This window comes from Cokeromyces recurvatus, assembly GCF_025118155.1.
Source record: "Cokeromyces recurvatus strain NRRL 2243 chromosome Unknown BX663scaffold_14, whole genome shotgun sequence".
NCBI classification, from domain to species: domain Eukaryota; kingdom Fungi; phylum Mucoromycota; class Mucoromycetes; order Mucorales; family Mucoraceae; genus Cokeromyces; species Cokeromyces recurvatus.
In genome coordinates this window covers 385,585-409,487 of record NW_026251400.1, presented here as the reverse complement: position 1 = coordinate 409,487, position 23,903 = coordinate 385,585, and the positions used below count along the sequence as shown (strand labels likewise).

The 23,903-nt window shown below is 30.8% G+C and overlaps 10 protein-coding genes across 10 annotated transcripts; 8 read left to right on the top strand and 2 right to left on the bottom strand.

Moving 5' to 3' along the window:
- Positions 1–56: 56 nt before the first annotated feature.
- BX663DRAFT_511115 (uncharacterized protein) lies at positions 57–1,353 on the top strand (the record flags this gene model as incomplete). Its single annotated transcript, XM_051527848.1, has 2 exons — positions 57–375; positions 445–1,353. Coding segments are annotated over exons 1-2 (775 nt in total), but the record flags the coding sequence as incomplete, so codon positions are not given.
- A 2,714-nt stretch (positions 1,354–4,067) lies between these two features.
- On the top strand, positions 4,068–6,843 carry BX663DRAFT_511112 (ras guanine nucleotide exchange factor domain-containing protein). Its single transcript, XM_051527847.1, has 3 exons — positions 4,068–4,340; positions 4,422–4,497; positions 4,563–6,843. The coding sequence occupies exons 1-3, from the start codon at positions 4,281–4,283 to the stop codon at positions 6,824–6,826; spliced, it is 2,400 nt and encodes a 799-aa protein (XP_051382435.1). The 5' UTR covers positions 4,068–4,280; the 3' UTR covers positions 6,827–6,843.
- A 481-nt stretch (positions 6,844–7,324) lies between these two features.
- Positions 7,325–7,787, top strand: BX663DRAFT_399611 (TAFII28-like protein; the record flags this gene model as incomplete). Its single annotated transcript, XM_051522200.1, has 3 exons — positions 7,325–7,465; positions 7,546–7,642; positions 7,702–7,787. Coding segments are annotated over 3 exons (324 nt in total), but the record flags the coding sequence as incomplete, so codon positions are not given.
- On the top strand, positions 7,700–9,414 carry BX663DRAFT_511107 (uncharacterized protein). Its single transcript, XM_051527846.1, has 6 exons — positions 7,700–7,824; positions 7,911–8,096; positions 8,159–8,204; positions 8,276–8,376; positions 8,441–8,731; positions 8,787–9,414. The coding sequence occupies exons 2-6, from the start codon at positions 8,001–8,003 to the stop codon at positions 9,324–9,326; spliced, it is 1,074 nt and encodes a 357-aa protein (XP_051382433.1). The 5' UTR covers positions 7,700–7,824; positions 7,911–8,000; the 3' UTR covers positions 9,327–9,414.
- Positions 9,415–10,927: 1,513 nt separating this feature from the next.
- BX663DRAFT_543440 (aminotransferase) lies at positions 10,928–12,703 on the top strand. The gene is made up of 6 exons (XM_051530843.1): positions 10,928–11,041; positions 11,115–11,206; positions 11,269–11,377; positions 11,460–11,570; positions 11,645–11,939; positions 12,046–12,703. Exons 1-6 carry the CDS (start codon positions 10,961–10,963, stop codon positions 12,531–12,533), a joined length of 1,176 nt encoding a protein of 391 aa, XP_051382432.1. The 5' UTR covers positions 10,928–10,960; the 3' UTR covers positions 12,534–12,703.
- A 5-nt stretch (positions 12,704–12,708) lies between these two features.
- BX663DRAFT_511103 (uncharacterized protein) lies at positions 12,709–14,313 on the top strand. The gene is made up of 2 exons (XM_051527845.1): positions 12,709–13,192; positions 13,261–14,313. The coding sequence occupies exons 1-2, from the start codon at positions 12,745–12,747 to the stop codon at positions 14,010–14,012; spliced, it is 1,200 nt and encodes a 399-aa protein (XP_051382431.1). The 5' UTR covers positions 12,709–12,744; the 3' UTR covers positions 14,013–14,313.
- A 33-nt stretch (positions 14,314–14,346) lies between these two features.
- BX663DRAFT_543438 (Myc-type, basic helix-loop-helix domain-containing protein) lies at positions 14,347–15,406 on the bottom strand (the record flags this gene model as incomplete). The annotated part of the gene is made up of 2 exons (XM_051530842.1): positions 15,261–15,406; positions 14,347–14,795 (listed from the first exon to the last, which is right to left on the bottom strand). The coding sequence occupies exons 1-2, from the start codon at positions 15,334–15,336 to the stop codon at positions 14,347–14,349; spliced, it is 525 nt and encodes a 174-aa protein (XP_051382430.1). The 5' UTR covers positions 15,337–15,406.
- Positions 15,407–16,621: 1,215 nt separating this feature from the next.
- BX663DRAFT_435759 (uncharacterized protein) lies at positions 16,622–16,771 on the top strand (the record flags this gene model as incomplete). Its single annotated transcript, XM_051523143.1, has 1 exon — positions 16,622–16,771. A coding segment is annotated over one exon (150 nt), but the record flags the coding sequence as incomplete, so codon positions are not given.
- A 1,989-nt stretch (positions 16,772–18,760) lies between these two features.
- Positions 18,761–19,608, bottom strand: BX663DRAFT_561541 (uncharacterized protein; the record flags this gene model as incomplete). Its single annotated transcript, XM_051531925.1, has 2 exons — positions 18,761–19,507; positions 19,579–19,608. 2 exons carry the CDS (start codon positions 19,606–19,608, stop codon positions 19,133–19,135), a joined length of 405 nt encoding a protein of 134 aa, XP_051382428.1. The 3' UTR covers positions 18,761–19,132.
- Positions 19,609–20,814: 1,206 nt separating this feature from the next.
- BX663DRAFT_473632 (tubulin alpha-1 chain) lies at positions 20,815–22,628 on the top strand. Its single transcript, XM_051524204.1, has 5 exons — positions 20,815–20,889; positions 20,950–20,990; positions 21,093–21,160; positions 21,233–21,357; positions 21,432–22,628. Exons 1-5 carry the CDS (start codon positions 20,862–20,864, stop codon positions 22,517–22,519), a joined length of 1,350 nt encoding a protein of 449 aa, XP_051382427.1. The 5' UTR covers positions 20,815–20,861; the 3' UTR covers positions 22,520–22,628.
- Positions 22,629–23,903: the final 1,275 nt, after the last annotated feature.

The following is a 23,903-nucleotide window of genomic DNA, read 5'->3' as shown; positions in this document are numbered from 1 at the left end:
CAAGGTACGATAGCCTTTTTTTTTTTTTTTACTTTTTTTTTTTATAATAAAAATGACTTTTGATAAACAAGTTGGAAACATATTTGTTTCTGGTTCAGATGGAGATAAAGGAGTAGCTATTGTTCAACAGTTAATTCAGTTACCAGAGAAATATAAGCATTTACATCCACAAAGTATCTATGCTGGTTTGCCTGATGATACAACACCAAGAGCCAAATCATTAAAGGGCTTAGGTGCACATGTTGTCGCCTTTGATATATTTCTGAATCATGAAGCCGCTGTTGAAGCCCTAAGACATATTACTAAACTTTGTTTATTAATTGATCCATTAAGTGAAAGAATGAAGCGTTCAAATGCTTTTCTTTATGGAAAAGCGTAAATAGGATGGAATAGATTAAAAAAGAATCGTTTTATTCACCTTCTTTTATTTTTTGTTTTAAACAGTTTTATTGATGCTGCTAAAAGAGCACATGTTGAACATATTGTCTTTTTAACACCTTTTACACCTCTTGATCCTGTTATTTCAACAATGGAAGAAGATCAAGACCATGATGACGATTATGATTCATATCGTTCACAATTTATGATGGTTGAATCTTATTTACATTCACAATTTGATAATAGTCGCATTACCATCTTAAGGTATCCAGGAGTATTACATCAACATCTTTTAGTCTTTAGTAAATATATAGCTCAATATAATGCCTTCCCATTACCAGATCAGCACTTGGAAATTACAGTTGAATCTTGTAACATGATTGATATCGCTCGTGCTACTGCATGTGTGGCACATTCACCTACTTTACGTCATAGCAAGAATGCCTACAAGATATCATCAGGATTGTTTACTTTAGAAGAAGTGAGTGAAAAAGTACTTCATGGGCTTGAAAGGGAGAATGTAATCAATCGTATTGATATCAGTACATTACAACAAATAATATGTGATAGTATTGGTAATGAGGACCATGCCATCTTTTTAATGGAAATATGGGGTCTTCATCAAAGGCTTAAAGGTAGACGTTTAGAGATCACACGCGATTTAGAGGCACTCACTGGACAAAGCGGGAAATCATTGAATGAATATTTCCAGGAGGCAGAGGTTCGTGAAATGTTTTTATCCTATGTACCAACAACAAATAACAGTAATGAAACAAATACAATTTTATCGTCATCATCAAAAGTAGCATAAATATATCATTTAATATATATAAATAAGCCTCCTCCCCTCTTCCCCTCACTTGTTCCTCTAAACTTACTTACTTGAAACAGAGAAGCGTGATATCCCCTTATTTAAACTTATCGATTTTATAAAGATTAACAAAGATAACAAATAAAGCCAGTTTTTAAAATTAATTATAAATCTTCTATTATTTCTACCATTCATAAAAATAGAAAGAAACTGCTTCATACTAGATGATTGCACTACCCCTTCTCCAATTATTATATTTGTATAATAATCTTTTTTTTTTTTAATCCCTTTTATTAACTATAGACTATTGTTGAGGATATTATGAAAAATGTCTGTCGTCATATAGAAGGGCATTCTATAATATTACGATTAAATAAATACATATTTTAAATTTGTTTGATCTTTGTAAGTAGGAGCGAAAGAATAGAAACTAAAAACCTCCTTTTAGGAGACACAAGACAAAATAAAAAAGAAAAAGAAGAAAAAGAGGTGGAGAGGAGTATTCTATTGTAAAATACTTTCGGATGAAATTGAGATGAGTTAACAATTAAACAAACAAACTAGTTTTTTTTTTTTTTTTTTTTTTTTTTTTTTTTTTTTTTTTTTTTTTTTTTTTTTTAGACGTATTTATCTGTAAAAAACCCAAGTTTTCCCGTTAAGAAAAAAAAAACAGTGTTCGAGACTGCAATAGAAAACCTTTAAATATAACTGAAATATTCCACTACTAAAGTATACGATGGGTAACTTTTCTTTATAATATTCAGATTATTATTATTAGTTTTTTTTTTCTGTTTGATTGAACTTTGTAGTTACTGTAAACTGTTTCAAGTATTTAATAAATAAATAGATACATATATGATCAATCTAATTTTTAAATATGTGTTAAACATGCTGAGTTTAGCTTCTGAAAATAATTAATAATTTGTTGCCGGAAAACCTCTACTTCAATGAAGATACATGGTATAAAGAAAATAAACAACAAAGAACACTCCCACTGTTGCTATATTCTTCGATACATAGTATGCTTTCATTACTAGCTTCTTATTGTACTTTTTTTTATTATATTCCTTTTTGTCAGACAAACTCTTATGCCTTTTTTTTTTCTTATTAATTCGTTAATTCCAAAAGAACGCAAATAAGCGAATTAGAAGTAAACACTTTGAATTAGTAAAAGAAAAGGCCTAAAACAGAAAAATAGTAATAATAATAAAGAGTAAGTTTGCTATCATGAGAATAGACGTAGTAGCTTCAAGTCTCCTTTAAAGCCCTAACCATAACCTAACAAAAAAAAAAAAAGAAAGAGTTAAACGTCCTTAAATTTTGAATGATGAACAGAGCACTTCTCTTGCAAAAGTTTGACACTAATTCTCAAGCTATAGTAGATGAGACTGTGGAGAATCTTATTTCACATTTTAAAAGTTTAAAAGCCTCTAAAGACTATTGTTTACAAATCTATGATCAAAGCTTGTGATTCGACCATGAAAAAGGCACATATTGAACCTAAGGAAAGGAGTTCCAAAGAAATTATTGATGAACAATACGACTGGGCAAAGAAGATGAGAAATACAGGTATGGACTACCAAAGTAGCTGCATTTTCATTGACGAATTTAGCTTCCATATCATCTTACGTCGTATTATGATATGGTCTAAAAAGGACACTAGAGCTATCGTTATCCAACGCAAAACAAGAGCCAAAACTACAACAATTCCGAGTGCAATCTCTTCGTACGGTGTAATCAATATCAAAATATAAATTCCTTATGCAGAATCTTAAAAGAAAAAAGAAAATTTACAAGTAAATTTAAAGCAAAAAAAAAAAAAAAAAAAAAAAAAAACAGTTGAAATTGTTATGGGCCACTATTTTAGTTTTATATTTGACACGTTAAACATTTTGGATCGGCATGAGCAATTTAAAGGATATTGTCTTTTAATGGGTAACCGCACTTATTTATAGCTCAGAACAGATTAGAATATTAATTGAAAGTCATGGATATGGGATGTGTCTATCTTCTACCCGAGGCTTAATCCAATAGAACAGTTTTGATCTCCTCCTAATTATTAAAAGTAAAATCAAAAGAGAAAGACTTTTAAAAGAGGAAACTCCAAGATTCAGAATGACAGATGTATACAGCAAAGTCTATCTTGAGAATCTTAAGGATTTCTGCCGCTATTCAAATAAAAGAAAATTTGACATTTATTTAAATAAAGAACCTTTGGTAAAAGATTGTACACCTGTGGTGCAAAAAAAAAAAAAAAAAAAAAAAAATTAAATTATGATGATTTTTCTTTTTATGTGCAAACCCGGAATTTTGGTTTGCACAAACTGCACATTTTTAGCGTGCAATTTTTTTTTTTTTTCATTCTTTCAAAACTTGAATTAAGGTGAATCTCTCTTTTCTCGCATTGAAGTTACACAAACTTGTACTCTTCTCTTTTTCTTTTAATATGAAATCCCTGTTTCTTTTATTATAAGCCGGTCATCATGAGATAATATTATACGTTTTCTATCTGAAACCTTGTAAGAATATTGCTTCTATAAAAATAAATAAGTAGAATTGTTTCATTTAATAGAGTGGGGTTAAAAAAAGAATTTTAATAAAGCAGTAGTAGATATTTTCATTACAATAGAAAATATGTATATAAAAAAAAAGAAAAATCAAGTATTTTGTGTCATGATAGGATTGTCTTTAAGAGAAAGAAAAAAAGAAAAAAAAGGCACTAACTTATAAATATGTATTTTTTTGAAAATAGAATTAAGTAGTGGTAAAGAAGAATAAAGCAGTGGCGGTGTATTAAATACAGAGTCATTTTAAGTTAAGTTTTTATTTTATTTTATATTATATTATTTTTTTTTATTTTATTTTATTTTATTTTTTTTTTTTTTTTTGTTTCTTTTTTCTTTTTATTGTGATTACTATTCTTATAGTCTTAACTATAAATAAAACTAGTTTTCATGACAACTCAAATCGATAGTAAAATCATTTATTAGTAGCAGCAGTCGTACAGCAACATTATTCAAAAAAAAAAAGACTCGAAATTAATTATTTATTTAAACGATTTTTTTTTATTTATTTATTTATTAATAAAATCATGAATACAATCCTGAGTTATTCCAATGCTACTCAACTCCTTGAACAAGGAAGAGCAAAGGTAACAAAATAATCGAATCGAATCAATCTATCATTATTATTACTTTCTTTAATATAAAAGTCACTTCTTTTATACAAATAGGATGCATATACTGTTTTCCTCTCAGTTGTCGAATCATCTACTCAGCAACTTCATGGAGTGAAATTTGTTCAACAAAGTAAGTGAATAAATCTTTAATTCCTTTCTTTTTTTTAACTTTCTTTTTTTTTTAATTTTCGTTAGCTATTGTATCAAAACCACTTCAATATGATGATTCTATCGCTTTACTTCGATCATGTCTTGATCAACTTGAAAAAATAGTCATTCATAATATGACTGATACAGTACCAAAACTAAAATCTTCACCTCCACCAGTACCACCGAAACCTTCTGCTGCTGCTACTACTACTACTACTACTACCACCACCACTACTACTACTGCTACTGCTACTACTATTATTCAAAAACCAATGATCCCACCTAAACCAAATACATCTTATGACTATCAACAACAAAAATTAAATATGAAACGATCAAGAGATAATTCTGTTAGTTTTGCAAAGGACTCTAAATTATCTCAAATGATGACTGTCACGAAAGATTCTGCTGAAGGATTTGAAGAAGAATTAACTGAAGATGAAGATGAAAGCATTGAATTTGAAAATATATTTAATCATAAAAGGAATGAAGAAGTTCAAGTATTAAAGACAAGAGGCAGAAGTAAATCATGTACAGTCGAAAATAATCTTAAAGAAGATCTTATGCAAGTCTTATCAGAGACTGTCATAGATCCACGACAACTTGCACCAGCACAAACAAATACAGGTGATAGTTTGACTATACCAACCATATCTCAAATAAATGAATATGTTCCCAATATACCCGTTCCTCCCTTATTATCTACTCATCGTCGATTACAACAACAATTAAATGAACTTGAAAGTAATGCTAAAGGTAAAGACAGTATAAGTTGTATACGTCATTTATTAGAAAAGGTGAGAACGCTTTATATGAGTGCTATGACTATACCAAATATCCTACACTTTTCTCCTCAGTTGGTTGCCTATCAATTAACCCTTATCGAATCTTCTATCTTTCGTGCTATCCCTTCTAACGCTCTCCTATCTCATTCAACACGTACACCCCACAAAAAAATCGTTGCCTCTACTGATTTTTTTAATTTCATGACACGATCTATTGAACATTCCATTCTATTACCTCAAGAGGCATCTCGACGAGCTGAAATCATTCAAAGATGGATTAAAATTGCCAACAAATTATTAGTACTTCATAACTATCATACATTAAAGACCATCGTTTCAGCCTTGGGTACGCCACCCATCAAACGTCTTCGAAGGACCTGGGAATGCATCCCTAAAAGGCGAACAGCTCGACTCGATTATCTAAACTCTCTCATGTCAGAATCAGATAATTATTGCCGTTATCGTCTTCATATCGGTTTAGAGCGAAAACGAATTTGGTCAAATCCGATAGTCCCCTTTTTAGGTGTCTTTATTCATGATATCACTTACCTCTTGGCCGCTACCAAGAACCCTAATGGTGATCTACGTGTAAAAGGTGTATTGGATAAAATTCAGTTATTTCAATCGTCTCCTCCATATCCTCATCAGCCTCCTTCTACTTTCATTCATACCCCTCCTAAAAGACATCTCTTTCGTCGTCCTACCATGTCGGATGCACTTCATTTTGTTGGTTCTAGGAAAAGCAATCATGTCATGACAATGATAGGTGAAGATTATCAAGGTATTGAGATTGAATTAGAGCAACAGTTGATTATTCAATATGTACTCATGAGGCCTTGGGTCAGTGAAAGGACAATTGATGCACTAAGTTCGTTACGTGAACCTTCAAAGCCTCGTTCTATATCTTCACCTACTACCTCTCGATATAGTAATGGTAGTAGTAATAGTAGTAGTATTGAGGCAACCGTCATGAATACCATCCTATCACCGGTTGCTACAACTTTACCCGCCAATAATCATACTATATCAGCTTCTTCCTCAACCTCTCTCCTGAGTAACGCAAGCTCATTTATACGTTTTAACAGTGGTCATGGTCATGATGATGGTGATGATGTTGTTGCTGTTGAAGATCAACATATAATAGAAGTAGAAAATAAAAGATCAATTGTAGGTGGATTTTGGCCATTCAGAAAGAGTAATGACATGAGTCGTCATTCGATTCAAATGAATCAAACTGAAATAAATCAACAAGAACAAACTTGGAGTGAAGAAGAAGAAGAAGAGGAGGAGGATGAGGAGGATGAGGACGACGATGATGATGATGAAGACGAAGAAGACTCAGGACTGGAAATAATAAATAAAAACTTACAACAACAACAACAAGAAGAAGATACATCAAAACAATTTGTATCTTCTAAAATGAGAAATAGATCTGTTGTCATTTATAGTAAAAGCAAAGGTCATAATCGATCTTTATCTCTACCATCAAAGTCAAGCATAGTTACTGATTTGTATCCTCATTGATATTATTCTGAGTTTTAAATTAATAATAAAAAAAAAAAAATACATATTCTCTATTTTATCGTGTGTGTGTATATGTGTGTGTGTGTGTGTGTATTTTTTTTTTTTTTCTTCCTTCTTCAGAAAGAAAAAATGATACCCAATAATTCAAAAAGAAAATCAAGCACACATGCTACATCACCACCTCCATCAAAACGATCTCCACTTCATGCGTTTTCACCACCCCAATATCATAGTCCACCAACACAATATACAGGCCGTCCATTGACAACAGCAGCAGCAGCTGTAGCTGCCATTAAACAAAAGCCAATACGTCACAATTCACCACCCATCCAACGTCGACAAAGTTCAATCTCACGTCAGGGATCAGTTGAAACAGAACGTGAAGGAAGTGTAGCAGCAAGTACTGTAGCCGATGACGATACACCCAAACCAGAAGATGTCACTAAAGATCAAAAGGATGCAGAAGCAGAGGTTGATGATGACGAAAAGGACGATGTTGTAGTTGACATGGATATGCAAGCTCAGATGGAAAAAGCGAAAGAAGACATGAAAGTCTTGCTAGAAAATTTTTCAGATGAACAACTTCAGAGATATGAAGGATATCGTCGTTCAGCTTTGAATCGTACCAATGTGAAAAGAGTAAAAGAGAGAAGAAGAAAAAAAAAAAAGTTTTTTAAATGACTTGTTTTATAAATATTTAACTTTTAACTTTAATGTAGTTAGTAAGCCAAGTGTTAAATCAGCAATGTTCACAGACAATGGCATTTGTCGTGGCAGGTTTTTCAAAAGTGTACATAGGTGAAATAGTAGAAAAAGGTAATGTTTTCTTTTGTGTGTTTAGCTGTGAATAAGGATATAAACTTATAATTGGATAGCTAAAGAAATAATGGAAGAATGGGGGGATCAAGGAGCGATTAGACCGGAACATTTACGAGAAGCACACAGAAGATATAAAAAAGAGAGACAGCCTAATGCTTCTTTAGGAATGAAATTATAAAGTAGTACAATATCAAATGTATAAAAAAGGATATGAACAAACAACAATCATAATAAACTTGGAAATAATAGATTTTTTTTATATAAGCCTTTTATTTTATTTCTTTGTTATACCTTCCTTTCTCTTCTTCTTCTTTTTCTCTCTCTCTCTCTTGTGTCTGTTTATAACATATATTCAATGATGTATCCTTTAAATCCAATGCTTGCAGAACCTAAATGCTGCTTATGCATACCATTAAGATTTGGCTGTATTCTGATATGTATTATTTGGGCAGTAATGTATCTATATGTTTATAAAAAAATATAGATATGTAATATTTATAAATTATATAATAGGCATTTTCAATGTATATGGCGATAATATCTTTTCAAAGTTCAAGCAGTAGGTGTATATAAATATAGATAGATAGATAGATAGATAGAATGCTTACTAATGAATAACATAACGAATAGTATTCTATACTTATATGTCGTCTGCATCAATCACAGTATTTGGTGTAGTGAATCTTATTTTAGCACTAGTTTCAATAAGTGGCATTTTTATTATTATTACTGTAAAATATCATATAAACATACATACATACATACATACAAATATTAATAACTATCTTCTTGTAGAATGTAAATCGATATGTTCGTACATTCTCGCACGCAATTTTTGTCTCTGTATTTATTGTACTTGTAGATGCCTTTGTAAATATCATCTTGTTTATTAAATATCAGAATAACTTTCATCATGATTGTATACAAGATTCTTCTCATTCAATTGTACAAAACGTCAATAATACGTTAAAAAATGATACAATGCCACAATTTGATTTTACACAAGATTATTATAATTGTCAAAATCTATGGCAAGATGAATTAAAGTTTGGTATCATCTTTTATGTGTTAATGTTTGCTTTTTATGTAAGATTGTATTGAACATAGGAATGACATAATAGATAACTAATCGAGAATATAGGTGTATTGGTCATTTTGTATCTATAGTTTTTCATTAGTGAGAAGAGCTTATATCACGGATGCTGACATTCGAGCTGGAGATGTACCACCACCACCTGTTGCATTACCTCCAAATGCGGGTGGTATCCCTGCTGGTGTACCCTTTAACCCACCCAATGATCAAGTTATTGTGCTTAATAATGCAAAGCCTAGTAAAGTAAAGCCTATTCCAAAGCCTACTAGATCACATTCTATCCTAAATCCTAACACTAATAACCATGATATAATTCCTAAAAGAAGAATTGACAAGTTTTCATTTCGACAAAGTATAAGAAAGTCTTTAAAGAATAGTAGTAAATCTGATCACTTATATATACCCTTTAAAACTCAAGAAAAAGATTCACAATTTACTATTGGATTTAGGTTAGGACCTGATGGGAACATTATAGACATAGAAGACGCCTCTCTTTCACCTATTCCTGCTTTTATAAATCAACAACAATTAAAACGAAAGCCTGTCTCTAAAGAGGATGAATTTGAATTCAAAGAAACTTATTATTAAAGATATCATCCTATTTTATTATCATTTGCATTATTTAATCGTTGTTATTTTATCTTTAATTTATTAAAATAAACCTTCTTCTTCTTTTATAATTGGGTCTGACTTGATATGAATACATATTATAATAAATCGTTATTATTGGCTGATAATTGTATATTTATCAGATGCTAACAATCTACCCTCCCCCCCTCCCCGGAACAATCATTTAGACTCGTCAAAGTAAACACAATCTTTATCTTATCTAACAAGTAGTGTACAGCAAGTCTCGGACTCATGTTTATCTACTTTACTGAATCACAACACAACCATGAAGATTTTAAATATTGTTATCGAAATATATATTTACACTCAGTTAGTTCTTTTTGAAAATACGATTTTGAATAAAGTCTTCTTTATCAATCTTTTCTCCCATATCAAAAGATTTTTCGAAATAATCTCACCTTTCAAGCTATTAACCTCCAGCTTCTTGCCTAATACTTTGATTTTTTTGCTAAGTGCACTACATTGTCTGCTAATTAGCAATTCTGCTCTTACTCAGCAAGCATCCTGTGTTCAGAATAGTTTCGCAGCGCTAGTAATCATCGTAAACACTTTACTATTATTATTAGTTTTTTTTTTCACTACAAATCAAATTAGTATTTCTTCATAGCGTTTTGTCTACTTTCTTTGCATCTTTAATTTATCTCATATTCCGTTAGCTTCCTACATTTTGTGTTTAGTTATCATCCTACTCTATTCCTTAAAGTACACTGTCCTAAAGAAAAGCAATGCATTTGAAGACGTATCAATAAATCCTTTGCTACTATGGCCTATATGGATTCCCTTCTGTAACACATGTATAGCTGTGTCTTATCCTTCATAATAAACATGCAGACTGTGGGGCTATATCTTCTATTTGTCAACTCTTTCTATCCGGATTTATCTTTGTATGTTTAAGCTATTCAATGTTGGATCCATCGTTTGTTTCCTTTAGTCCACAATGGGAACAAAGGGTTTCAATTTGATTGACTGCTTCATCTCAGGAACAAATATGGATCATTGGGAGTCATTACTTACTTTAGACAACATCTGTCTCTACCTTTATTTGACTTTATTACATTCACCCTCTACTTTATGCTCATTCTCATGACGACCTTAAGATATTATTTTATTTTTTTCATGACATCTTGGATAATTGAACAATAATGTCTTTATATACAAATTCTTTGAATAAGAAGTGTAATTCTTCTTATCCTTCACTTGGAGGATCAATAATCTATTTATATACTATTAGATGAATAACCGCTGACATTTAATAAAAGAAGATGAAGCTAATCATATCTCTTATTTTATAAAATAAGCACTCTTTCTATATACATCACTTTAGATTTTTTCCTTGTGACATCATTTATGGCATATAAACTCAAGACTTTACATAATACCAACCATTTTTTTTTATTGTCACAGAAGTATTCATACCTTGTATCGTGGGAAGTTTGCAAAGACAGGAGATATAACAAATAAGCTCCGAGTGAATCATTGTGACTGAATCTTTTTTTTTTTTTTTAACATAAAGAAGCAAGAAGTCAAGCAAAAAAAAAAAAAAAAAGGGAATTTATTTTCTTTTCATATTATTTGCATAGCAGAAAAAAAAAATGCTTTCTCATAGACTATTATCTACTTTTAGACGCCATCATTTTATTCAAGTAACAAATAGATTCAAGTCAGAATTAAGTGTAAAGAAAAAAAAAACTCGAATCTTTTTTTTTTTTTTGTTTTCTCTATAGTCTTGTTAAACAATAAATGTAGGCTAGTAAACTCAAGATAAAAAAAGTGGATACTCTTAAACCTTTAGTTGCTCATAATGAACTTGTTTTCGGAAAGACATTTACGGATCATATGTAAATTTTAATAATAACTTTTGTATAGTTTAATATATAAAATGTCTATTTTTTTTTATTAGGATAACTGCCAATTGGGATGAAAAAGAGGGTTGGGCTGCACCTGAGATTCGTCCCTTAGAAAATTTAAGTTTAGCTCCTAGCGCTGTTGTTTTTCATTATGCTTCTGAGGTAAAAAAAAAAAAAAAAAGCGTGGGAGGAAATTAAATGATTTTTATTTATTAATATTGTTAACAAAAAAAAAAAAAAAAAGTGCTTTGAAGGAATGAAAGCATATAAGGATAAAAATGGTAAAATTCGTCTTTTTAGACCTGATATGAATATGGCGCGTATGAATCGATCTACTGCTCGTATTGCACTTCCTGTAAATTATAATAATATATGCATCTATTGATACCTTTATTTATTATGTGTGCCTACTCTTCTTTTTTTATATAGCAATTTGATGGGGATGAATTGATCAAAATTATTTCAGAATATTTAAAGTTGGACGAAAGATGGATTCCTAATGAAAAAGGATATTCACTTTACCTACGTCCTACTATGATTGGAACTCAAGAAATGCTAGGTGTAAACCCTCCGAGCAAAGCCATGTTGTTCGTTATTGGTTGTCCTGTAGGTCCTTATTATAAAACGGGCTTTAATGCTGTTCGTCTCTTTGCTACGACTGAATATGTTCGTGCATGGCCTCGTGGCACAGGTGAAGCTAAGATTGGCGGAAACTATGCTCCTGGTAAAAAAAAAAAAAAAAAAAAAAAAAAAAAAAAAAAAAAAAAAAAATAGACATAAATATGAGGTATAAAATATAATTTATTCACTTTTTTTTTAAAAAAAAATAGGTTTATTACCTCAACGTCTAGCTTCTGAAAAGGGATACCAACAAAACTTATGGTTATTCGGTGAACAACATCAATTAACAGAAGTTGGCACAATGAATTTATTCATCTTGATGAAGAATGACAAGGGTGATCTTGAACTTGTAACACCTCCCTTAGATGGTTCAATCTTGCCTGGTGTCACGCGTGATTCAATTATTGGTTTAGCTAAAGAATGGAATGAGTTTGAAGTAAAAGAGCGTACGATGACAATGCCAGAGTTACGTGATTTAGCTAAAGCTGGACGCGTTGTTGAAATGTTTGGTGCGGGTACCGCATGTGTCGTTAGCCCTATCAAGGAAATCGGATATATGGGTGAAGATATCAAGATTCCTCTTGATCCTAACAATCCTTCATCTCAAGCGGGTCCTTTTACTAAACGATTTAATGATGCTATTAGTGCCATTCAATATGGTGAAGTTGACCATCCTTGGTCAGTTGTCATTAATTAAAAAAAAAATCATCATTTATTTTAAAACAAAAAAAAAAAATCTATCATCAACATATAATAAAACGTCTCCTTTTTTGACATAGATTTAATCTCCTTTTTATACAACTTGACAGATAATATATAAATATACTATATTTATTTACAATAAAAGAGACTTCGTATTATTCATTCATTCACTCTTTTTTTTTATTTATTTGGTAAATTATAAAACTATGGATACAATAGAAAAGAATGAAAGATATCATAAATATGGTTCAAAGTTACTTGGTTCGATGCAGAAACAATTAAATAGTGCATCAAACAGATTTTATCGAAAACATCAAGCAAAGGATGGAGAAGAAGCTGAAAAGCATCTTACAAGAACCACAGAATCATATCAAGTACCTATTCATTCCATGATCCAGAATCCTATAGCAATGGCAGTGCTCTTTCTATTAGCAGTAGAGACAATAGCCATTATTATAATGGAAAGCTTTATTATTTATTATCATACATCCATCTTTATTCAATGCGATTTTACTTTGCAAACCTTGGGCTTAGGCCAATTAGACTTAATTTACCATGCTATCTTTATCACAGTACCTATTTATCAGATCTTCCTTTATTTAGACTCCCTACGACAACGAAATACCGTTAGTTTATTGACGCTATTACTATTTGGTAAATACTATATATTTATTTATTTATTTATTTATTCATTCATTTATTTATTTATTTTGGCAAAATAGGTATTTTAATGGTTATATTTACCGGTATTCAAACTATCCAGCATATCACTTTCGAACAAGTTGGTTGCAATTTCCCCATTGGAGATAATCTGAATATAATGAATAATACTACTAACAATACGATCGATTTATCAAATTCGATTCATATGTCTGTCATTATCTATAATCGATCTGATGACACTCTCTTTCAAGATATTCTAGATAATACCATCTCAAATATGAAACCATTCGAGTATGCTATCCTCGCTCTTGTACCACTCTGCTTTATACTTATGACATGTGGTATGATCAAACTCTACCATTTATTCAAATGGAATAACTATTTAGGTCATACATTTAAAGAACATCGTCTTCGTAACACCCTTATTGCTTGGGCAGTATTGAGTGGTCTTTTAAAGATTGATCTCTTCTTTTTGTTTATCTTTGCTGTTCAACTTGTTCCTTCAAAGATGGTAGGTTATACCTTACCTTCCTTTGAGGGACCCCTCGTCTTTTTCCTTACTATCCTTATCTTTCTGATAGCAGTTTATGCAGCTCGATATGAAAATGTATGGTTACTTGGGTTATTTTCTATTGGATTAGTTGCATTTATTGGATATTTAGGTTATCGACTCTTTGTATTTGGCATACCTCGAATACTTGCAAATGATCCCTACATGGTAAAATACAAGATACATATATATGTGTGTGTGTATATATATTTGTATACATATATCACTAATTATTATTATTATTATTATTACTATTGTTAGTTGACAAGATATAATTTATTGTTTACAACATTAACTGTTACTTTATTGATCATTATGACATTATGTACATGCATTATATGTATCAAGAATCTATCTTTACATAAGATTAGAGTACTCGATTCCTTTCATTGTAGCTGTCCTACCTGCTTTGCGCATTCTTCCTTTAACATGAAAGATGAAGAAATTCAATCCTCTTCTATTGAAACATCTTGTAGTAATAGTGAACATATTAAATCACAATGTGAAACTAAATAAAACAATACTCTTTTTCTTTATTATCTGATGAATAGAATAAATAAATAAATAAATAAATAAAAAAGGCATCCTATTTCCTTCAACAAAGAATATTTTGTAAGCTCATATGTTTCATATCATCTGTCATACTATTGTTCTCCTCAGGAGGAGTTAAAGGTATATGAGATATTCTTTCCTCGGTTTGAATTTCATTTATACATCTCAAGTCCTCCTTGCTCCTTTCATCAATCGAACACTGATTTTTAAAATGGTTGGTTTCCTTTGATTTAGAAGATATCAATCTCTTACATTGTGAGGATGAGTGATGCAACAATAATAGTTCTTCTTCATGGCCACTCTTAATAACAATTTCCTTAAGATGAATGATGTAATCAATAGCACTTTGTAAGACAGTCATTTTATGAATATTTTCTTGTTCTACACAGGATGGTATCAATTCCTTAAGTCGTGATATCTTATCATTCATTCGTTCTCGTCGCCTTCGTTCAATGGCACTATGTGATATCTTTCGAGCCCTTTCACGTTGATCTGCAGTGGTGGTAGGATGATGACAGGAAGATAAAAGTGTAGGAGCTGGAAGGACATAAGGGTGATAAAATGGAGATGTTGCTGTCTGTTGTTGTTGTTGTTGTTGCTGCTGCTGCTGCTGTTGCTGATAAATGGATGTGGGTGTCTTTGTCTTTGGTAAAATGGAAGAAGGTGTCTTTATATGTTGCTCTTGATGAGTGATGCCATCTGTTTGTTGTTGTGTAGGTAAAATAAGGGGACGCTGTTGAGGGGTAATAGCGTAATAAACTGGTGTTTTAGGATGATGATAATAATAAAGAGATTGCTGAGGAGCAATTATAGGCACAAATTGTCCTTGTTGTAAAGGGGGTGGAATTGTTACTACAGGTGATATTGTAGAAAAAGACGTAGTCATAGGCTTCTGTTGCTTTCTTTTTGATAGTGAATCTTTTTCTTTATTATTTTTCATGTCTTTTGTTTTTTTACGGTTATTAAACTGATCTTTAATTATGTTGTCTTTCTTTGAAATAGTCTCTTTTGAAAAAGATGGAGAAGATGACATGGAAGGTGCTTATATATTATAAAAAAAAATAAGAAGAGAAAGAGAATGAGAATGAGAATGAGAAAGAGAGAGAGAGAGAGAGAAAGAAAGAAAAAGAGAGGGATATGTAAGAAATATGTACATGTGTATATATAAATAAAATTTAAGGGGTTGCAAGTTATTCTTGCCAATAAAGATCCAGAAAGTAAAGGTATGGGCTATTGTTATCTATTATGCAAGCTCCAAACAAAATCTCCAATTAATTAAGGATATCTTCTTGCACGTGTGTATTTGATTGGATCCTTTCTTAATCATGTTTTTTAAATCACACATAAATACTAAAATAGCAATATTCTGTGAAAAGTTAAAATCTCAATTTTATGATTTTTAATGTATATCAAATTAAGCGTAATTTAGGTATTCAACATGCACCTTTGTTTAAAATAGGATCTACGATCAAAAGCTTAATTTTATTAAAGAAGACTATATATAGTAATTAGTGTCAGTTTTTTTTTTTTTTTTTTTTTTTTTTTTTTTTTTTTTTTTCAGAATCTGTTTCAACATGTATAATGTCTAATTATTATTATTATTTAAGCCTTTATATACAAGCAAAAGCACAGTCATATAAATTATGCTATTGCCAAATTTTCTTCTAATTGTAGAAAATACTTGGAAAATAGAATAGATTCTAGTTATGTCTATAATGATCAATATTAATAAGAAATATACATACATACATACATACACATATTTATATATATATTCAAGCTAGTCAGCATAGTTTAAAAAAGAATATAAAATGTATCAAGTCTACATGTATTGAATTACTTCCCTTCACAGTGACAGCAGTAATAAATCATAGCTTGTTAATAAAATTATTCTGTAAAAGTATAAATTGATGGATTCTTTTTAGTGTTATCTCTAACATACTCCCTCTTTTATTCCTAAAATTGATATAACTATCATTTGTTAATACTCCTACAATAAAAAAAAGGAAAAAGAGTGTTATGTATTAATCTTAAATTTATATAATCTACAATAAATGTAGATTCAGATTTAGCTGATAGCTCTAAAAAAAAAAAAAAAAAAAAAAAAAAAAAAAAAAAATAAGGATAGACTCAATAGAAACATGCATCGCTCTTATGGTTGGTGTGAAATAAGAACATCTTGAAAAATCAAAGTTAAAGTAAAAAGTACCAGATATCAGTATCCTAGGTGCCATTTGCAAAGATGGTTTTATTGCTCTTTCACGAGAAGAGAATATCACTACAGCAAAAACGAACTAATGATACGCTAGCTGTAAAAAAGAAAAGGCACAACTAGTAACGACTTTTTGGAATTCATAAAGCATGTCCTTACTACACTTGATGTAACTAATATGAATGGTAAGCATCTAGTGCTTGATAACGCATCCATTTACAAGGCTAGCCTTGTTCGAGATTGGGCTGAACAATGAGAATATCAACTTCTCTTTTTACCCTTTATCCTATTTTTATGTTGGTTGTCCCATTTTCCATTTTCAAAATTGACGCCCCAACTTTTTTTCTTTTTCATCGTGTTATCTTTTGTACACTCTTTGAAACTCTATCTCTTTCTTCTCTTTAAAGCTATAATTCCTTTTAAACTGATCAAAATCTAAAGATCCTTGTTGTCATGATTATTATAAAAAAGAGCTTAATTGCCATAATAAAGTAATAAGAAAGCATACAGCCTAACTATTTAAAATGCATAAACTACTAAGAATATCTTGTTTAATAAAAAAAAAGCATGTAGATTGTGTGTGTCTAAAAATAAAAATAAAACTGCTGCATAAAATGACATTTTTTATATTATTGATAGCTTATCTACTCTTATTCTTTTGTAGAATATATGAGCATCATGCTCTGTCGTGTAACTGCATTTAACTAGTTTTGGCTTAATTTCTTTACAAGAATGCTCAATAAATTCACATGAATAAAAATACATATAAAAAAAGTAAACAAACTTCTTCTTTTTTTTTCTTACTTTTTTGCTTACTTTCAAAGAAGACAGTAATGCTTTACTACATTCAAATAAAAGGCAAAACTTATCTCTGAAGTATTAAAAAGAAAAGAGAAAAAAAAAAGAAAAGGGGAAAGGCAGGAGAGAAGATTTAACGCAAAGTAAATTAAAAACAAAAAAAATACGCTAAGATTAAACTTTAATAACTTCTTCTTTTCGTTTATTTTTTTTCTCCTGAATTTTACTATAAAAAAAAAGTACATTTTTTGTTTTTTTTTCCTTTTTTTCTTCTTCTTTTTTCTTTAGCTTTTTTATTTTTCCTATTCTTCTTTATTTTTACTTGAAACCATTGATAGACACTGTCAGGGTTATGAAGTGTGCTCAAGTTACATAGCTTGGCTTACTTGGGTTTGTAGAACTGTCCGTTTATAACATGGCTAAAGGAGAGGCCTAGACTCTCTTTTGGTTACTACATGCATATCCGCCTTCACCTTGGGTTATTGCAACCTTAGATAATTGATGGGACCTTATCGAATTTTGACTGCTCAAGTTTGATTTATTTCCAAAGGAGGAGGGAAATAAAAAGGATACTTGGGGTTGGAAATTGTAAACCTGTTCCTTTTTTAGGGAGATTAGCGTACTCTTTGTCTGCACCATTGAAAGGGCTTATCTCAAGGTTTAGTTTTTCTGTTTTTCTTTTTGGAGGTTTTTCCTTCTTTTTATTTTTATCTAGTTGCTGTTTATAAAATAAAAATAGATAAGGATGCACAGCTTACGTTTCTGACCGTGGTTTTTTCATCTATTTATTTAGTTGAAGAATCCCAACTTGTATTTACTGTTAAGTCAAAAGTAGATGCTAGGGGTCAAAGAAGGGACATTCTCAGGTAAACAATAGTCAGGTCGTGCACTTCATGTATCTGGATTTCTTCCACTTCGCCACGCTACAGGTCAGAATGTTTAGCCCGGCTTCCAATGAAACTTACATCCAACTGTATTTTTTTATTGGGTTATGGGGTGAGGAATCCTATCTTTTTCTTCTAGCAAGGCTTGGGCCAGGTTGGACTTTGCCAAGTGTCTACTAGTTGAAATTGGACGTTTATCTTTCAAGTAGAAATTTAGAGGGAGAAGAAGAAAAAAAAAGCCCAACATGGGTATTGGTTTATAGAACTTATTTTTGGGATTAGATATGCTTTCACCTTCTCGTGGTTAATCCTGTTAGTATCAAGTCTCTTCTAAAGAAATTTGAGAACTAAGAAAAGCATCTTTTTTTTATAATATCAATAAAAATGAAAAATCAATTTAATAAAATCGTGTTCTATAATAAAGTTGCTTCTCTAATAATATTTAATAATTAAGCGTATATAAAAAAGTGGTGAAAGTCTATAATAGCACAGTGTATAAATATTAAAAGGACTATTGTATATTTTCCCTAAGATTTCTTTACTCTTAAGGTAAATTCTACATGGTTAAATAAATTCAGCATCACTAGAATGTACATTGTCGGAATAAGACTAAAATTAACTAACATTCATAATGAGCATTCATAATCTGATCGCTGTACAAGAGACTGTTCATCTTCAGGGTATAGCTTGAAGCTGTTTCAAACCTTGCTATCATAAATACTCATTATTCTATCTAGAAACAAACTAGCTTTGGTTTTCCAACTAGTGATTTTTTTTTTCAACACAATTTTTTTCAATACAATTTTCTACAAGGAAAATTTTCTTTGGGTATTGATTATTGAGTAGTTCTATATGTAAAGACTGAAGGTGATTATTGAGTTGAGATTTTGAGATGCTAAATTTTTCGAATTGTTCAGCTAACCTCCCCCACTACATCACCCACAGGAAGCTGGGGGGGGATCATCATACACTAGGTTCCTCAAAAAGCCGTTGTGATCATCGCTGAAAGAAGACTGAGGATCAGAACTTATAGAAGACTTTTTGTAAGGTACTTCTTCCATTTCTCTGGACATTTTCCACCATCTTTGAACCACACATGATTCGATCCCAAGTTCTCTTGCGAACCAGGTAGCTAGACCTCTTTCCTGAGCACTTTCAATCATTCTGTCAATAAAGTCATCTAGTTGCCTGTCACGGTACTTTCTGTATTCTTTCTTTGCCTGCTTAATTAGTATTACTTTAGCTACCTTTTCTACAGCAATCTCCTCAGGCGGTTTTAATTTTTTCTCCAAATGCTTTGATCTGTTAGTCTTTCAAGAACCACATTAGAATTGGGTTATCTCAGTTAGAACACCTTTCATTGAATCATAGACTTTCGTACCCTTCTCGTCGTATAGGTTATTGCATCCATCTTCGTAACAAAAAAGATCTCTCCATGACGAAAACAAAAAACAAAAAAAAAAAAAATGTTTTAAACAAAAAGAAGAACTCAGGAAGAGGAAAACATTACGACAATTTAAGCTAATCTAATGCGACAATACGCTTTTCCTAAAACGACAAATTGCAATTTCTTTTGCGACAATTATTTCTCGACTGCCGACAATATCCATCGTACTGGCTGTACTCAGAATAGACATTTCTTCAAAAACTATCGTCAAAAATTCCTTAAAAAGTAACATGTGCAACTATAAGTTGACTTCCACTTTAAACTGCACCTCATCTTATTATTGATCTCATACTCTGATTATCTATGTCCTCTAGTGAATGTAGTCGTGTAATTCAATAGCGTCTTAACTGGTTACCTAGTGGTGCACTCATCTTAGTAAATCACATGCTACTGAATACCTACATATACCTATTGAGGACTTCCCCCCCTTTTTTTTCCTTTTTTTTTTTGAACCTTGTGCAACCAGCATCAGTTATCAAAGCCCCAAGATGTATCTACTTCAATTTAACATTGGCCAATTATCTGTATCATTCTCCATTTTATGGATTGTTTTGTAAATTTTAAGAAATCTCTCTCCCCCACCTAGACAAAAACTTAATTGATTGACTGCCTATGTAGACCCCACATCTATTACATTAACATCAGCTGGTCTCGAACACATGCAATTACATGCTTACTATTTTTGAGGGAGTTGGCAAAGTAGAAATAAAAGTGGGTCCAAATAAAAAACGAAGGAATCATAACTCTACCACTACCTCTTCTAACTCATCTACTCTTTCCCTGAGATATACAATGGTCTGCTATTTGCCATGTACTGTTTGAGCTTAATTAACTAATTCATGACAAAATACACATCAAATATTACATCTAACCTTGGCTATATGTTGACAGTCAATACTGGTATTGTTGATATGTTCTCTTTCTCTATTATTTATTGATCCCTTTCCTTTTATTAATATTTCTACTTTCTTTTACTTTTCTTCCTCTTTTTCTTTTCATTCTTAAAATGTTTTTAGTTTTCTTAATCCATTATATCCAACTAGTCCGGGCAATACAGTATTAATTCATTCTATGTACTCACATCGGGTTATTTTTTTTTAAAAAAAAAATAAATAAAAAAATATCCAATAAAAAAAATTTGATTTTATTTATAATTTTCTTTATTTTATTATTTTTCAGTACCTTTTTTATTCATTAAAGAAATAAGTTAATTTAAAATGAGAGAAATTATTTCACTTCACGTAGGTAAGCTTTTAACAATCAATGAAGCATTGTTAAGCTTTCTAAAAAGAAAATAATTTATAGGTCAAGCTGGTGTTCAGATCGGTAATGCTTGTTGGGAATTAGTAAATATATAATATACATCTAGATACATATACATTTATATAAATATAAATCAATTAACACAAACATTCTAATTCATTTTCCTCATTTTATTTACTGTATAGTATTGTCATGAGCATGGCATTTTACCTGATGGTCGTTTTCCTGAAGGTTCTCACATTAATGATCACTCGTAAGTTTATTATTATTATTTATATATGTCACCTTATTCTTTTCTATTTTTTTTTTTTTTTTATCATTGCAGCTTTGAAACTTTCTTTTCAGAAACTGAAGGTGGTAAGCATGTTCCTCGTACTGTTATGGTTGATTTAGAACCTTCTGTTATTGATGAAACTCGTACTGGTGCTTATAAACAGCTTTTCCATCCTGGTAATATTTAAAACGAAACAAATATGCTCAAAGTTTTAATTTTTTTTTTTTTTTGATACATATTATATATATAGAACAATTAATTAGCGGTAAGGAAGATGCTGCTAATAATTATGCTCGTGGTCATTATACCGTTGGTAAAGAAATAGTAGATAATGTTTTGGATCGTATTCGTAAATTAGCAGATAACTGTTCGGGCCTTCAAGGTTTCTTGGTCTTCCACTCCTTTGGAGGTGGTACAGGTTCTGGTTTTGGAGCTTTGTTAATGGAGCGTTTGTCTGCGGATTATGGTAAAAAATCCAAACTTGAATTTTCTGTCTATCCTGCACCTCAACTCTCAACATCCGTTGTTGAACCTTACAACTCTATCTTGACTACACATACTACGTTGGAACACTCTGATGTCTCTTTCATGGTTGATAACGAAGCCATCTATGATATCTGTCGTCGTAACTTGGATATTGAGCGTCCTACATACTCCAACTTGAATCGTTTGATTGCTCAAGTTGTCTCTTCTATTACTGCTTCTTTACGTTTTGACGGTTCTTTGAATGTCGATTTGAATGAATTCCAAACCAACTTGGTTCCTTATCCTCGTATCCACTTCCCCTTGGTTACTTACGCACCTATCATTTCTTCTGCCAAGGCTTATCATGAACAAATGTCAGTCCCTGAAATTACTTATTCATGTTTTGAACCCAATAACCAAATGGTCAAGTGTGATCCTCGTAATGGTAAATATATGGCCTGTTGTTTATTGTATCGTGGTGATGTTGTGCCTAAGGATACCAATGCTGCTATTGCAGCCATTAAGACAAAACGTACTATTCAATTTGTTGATTGGTGTCCTACTGGCTTTAAGGTAGGTATTAACCATCAACCTCCAACAACTGTACCTGGTGGTGATCTTGCTAAAGTTCAACGTGCTGTTTGTATGTTATCTAATACAACAGCTATCGCTGAAGCTTGGGCACGTCTTGATCACAAGTTTGATTTGATGTATGCTAAGCGTGCCTTCGTTCATTGGTATGTTGGTGAAGGTATGGAAGAAGGCGAGTTCTCTGAAGCTCGTGAAGATTTGGCTGCTCTCGAAAAGGATTATGAAGAAGTTGGTGCCGATTCTCTTGGTGATTCTGAAATGGAAGAAAATGAAGAATATTAGATATTTTTATTGTTTATTATCCTCTTATCTTTTTTACTAATTCTTAATATGTTAAATTCATCATGTATAAACACATCAATAAAAAAATCATTTAATTATGTTAAAATTCTATATTTTATTATTTTTTTTTAAAAAATAAAATAAAAATCTAAAAAAAAGAGAGAAAACTTAGAGATCATTGTTGAATGATCTGCCCAAGTTACACTCTTGCAAGGATATGAATTAAATACTACTTCACTATAAAATTAAACAAATATATCAGTAAAAAAAATATTTGAATAGAATATTTTATATTTATATGGCTTTTTTTTCAGTTTTTTTTCTTAAAACATCACTCAGCATAAGCCAACTGCACTCCAATATTTGGACATGCAGTAAACTCTAAGACGGCTCTTCCTATTTTTTGATGTTGTATTTTTTTCATCATATACTGCCATATAAATACAAATTTATCATACATACCAAAAAAAAATTGCTAAACCGGCGAGAAAAAAAAAAGGAGGTATCGAGAGCGTACAATCAAATACCTCGAGTAGGTCCTTTTTTATATTATTATTTTTTCCCCATATATACTCTTTTTTTTTCAATGAAAAGAGTATATACTATATACCATTAAATGATAAATAGTTTATTCTTAAATAAACAGAGAAAAATAAAATAAAAACCAAGAACCAAAATAAATAAATATGACTTATAAAAAGAAAACACTACAAAACAAAACAAAAAAGGAATTAATAATTATTCATTACAAAATGAATATAAAATTCAAAATATAATCTGTTTATCCCGTAACTAAGAAGACCAATTATTGAATAGAATTGGCTTCAACTCTTTCGAGACGAAATCAACTTGATCGAGTCCAACACTAGAACAGGTGGACTACAGTTAAGTTGACATATTTATTATTCCACAAGTGTAACAGAGATTCATCATAGTTTTTTGAGTCATGAAGACTCGCTGAATCACTTGACAAAACTTGTGGGTTTTACTCCTCCACATACACACTAAAATTTCATAATAATTACCTTATTTATTATTTATCCATTAGCAACATAGTATATAAACAGAATAAAAGAAATATTACGAAGAATAAAAAAAAATAAAATAAATAAAAAAAATTTTTTTTAAGGGACATTTTTATAATTTATCTAATGGTCACAAAAAAAAAAGCCACAAAAATTTTTGCGGAGTAATAAAGCATGATACACTGACATAGTTCTAAAATTGATTCTTCAATGAACTTTTCATATACATTAGTTTGAAAGGAGAGTAATTTTTTTATTCATTTGATAGTCAGTCATCTATGCAAAACTATAAACAAGTCTTATACTAAACAAGCTATGCATTTTTGAGTTAAGACTTTAGAGTTTAATTGTGCATTTTT

Excerpts from the sequence above, each read along its gene's own strand:
- BX663DRAFT_511112 (XM_051527847.1), top strand. The coding sequence starts at position 4,281 with ATGAATACAATCCTGAGTTATTCCAATGCTACTCAACTCCTTGAACAA. Across the intron at positions 4,341-4,421 it reads TTGAACAAGGAAGAGCAAAG|GATGCATATACTGTTTTCCT; the intron begins GTAACAAAATAA and ends TTATACAAATAG. Across the intron at positions 4,498-4,562 it reads AGTGAAATTTGTTCAACAAA|CTATTGTATCAAAACCACTT; the intron begins GTAAGTGAATAA and ends AATTTTCGTTAG.
- BX663DRAFT_543440 (XM_051530843.1), top strand. The coding sequence starts at position 10,961 with ATGCTTTCTCATAGACTATTATCTACTTTTAGACGCCATCATTTTATT. Across the intron at positions 11,378-11,459 it reads TTTTTCATTATGCTTCTGAG|TGCTTTGAAGGAATGAAAGC; the intron begins GTAAAAAAAAAA and ends AAAAAAAAAAAG. Across the intron at positions 11,940-12,045 it reads TGGCGGAAACTATGCTCCTG|GTTTATTACCTCAACGTCTA; the intron begins GTAAAAAAAAAA and ends AAAAAAAAATAG.
- BX663DRAFT_511107 (XM_051527846.1), top strand. The coding sequence starts at position 8,001 with ATGATGTATCCTTTAAATCCAATGCTTGCAGAACCTAAATGCTGCTTA. Across the intron at positions 8,097-8,158 it reads TGATATGTATTATTTGGGCA|GCATTTTCAATGTATATGGC; the intron begins GTAATGTATCTA and ends ATTATATAATAG. Across the intron at positions 8,205-8,275 it reads ATCTTTTCAAAGTTCAAGCA|TATTCTATACTTATATGTCG; the intron begins GTAGGTGTATAT and ends CATAACGAATAG.
- BX663DRAFT_473632 (XM_051524204.1), top strand. The coding sequence starts at position 20,862 with ATGAGAGAAATTATTTCACTTCACGTAG. Across the intron at positions 20,991-21,092 it reads GTAATGCTTGTTGGGAATTA|TATTGTCATGAGCATGGCAT; the intron begins GTAAATATATAA and ends TTTACTGTATAG. Across the intron at positions 21,161-21,232 it reads TCTCACATTAATGATCACTC|CTTTGAAACTTTCTTTTCAG; the intron begins GTAAGTTTATTA and ends TTATCATTGCAG.
- BX663DRAFT_511103 (XM_051527845.1), top strand. The coding sequence starts at position 12,745 with ATGGATACAATAGAAAAGAATGAAAGATATCATAAATATGGTTCAAAG. Across the intron at positions 13,193-13,260 it reads ATTGACGCTATTACTATTTG|GTATTTTAATGGTTATATTT; the intron begins GTAAATACTATA and ends TTGGCAAAATAG.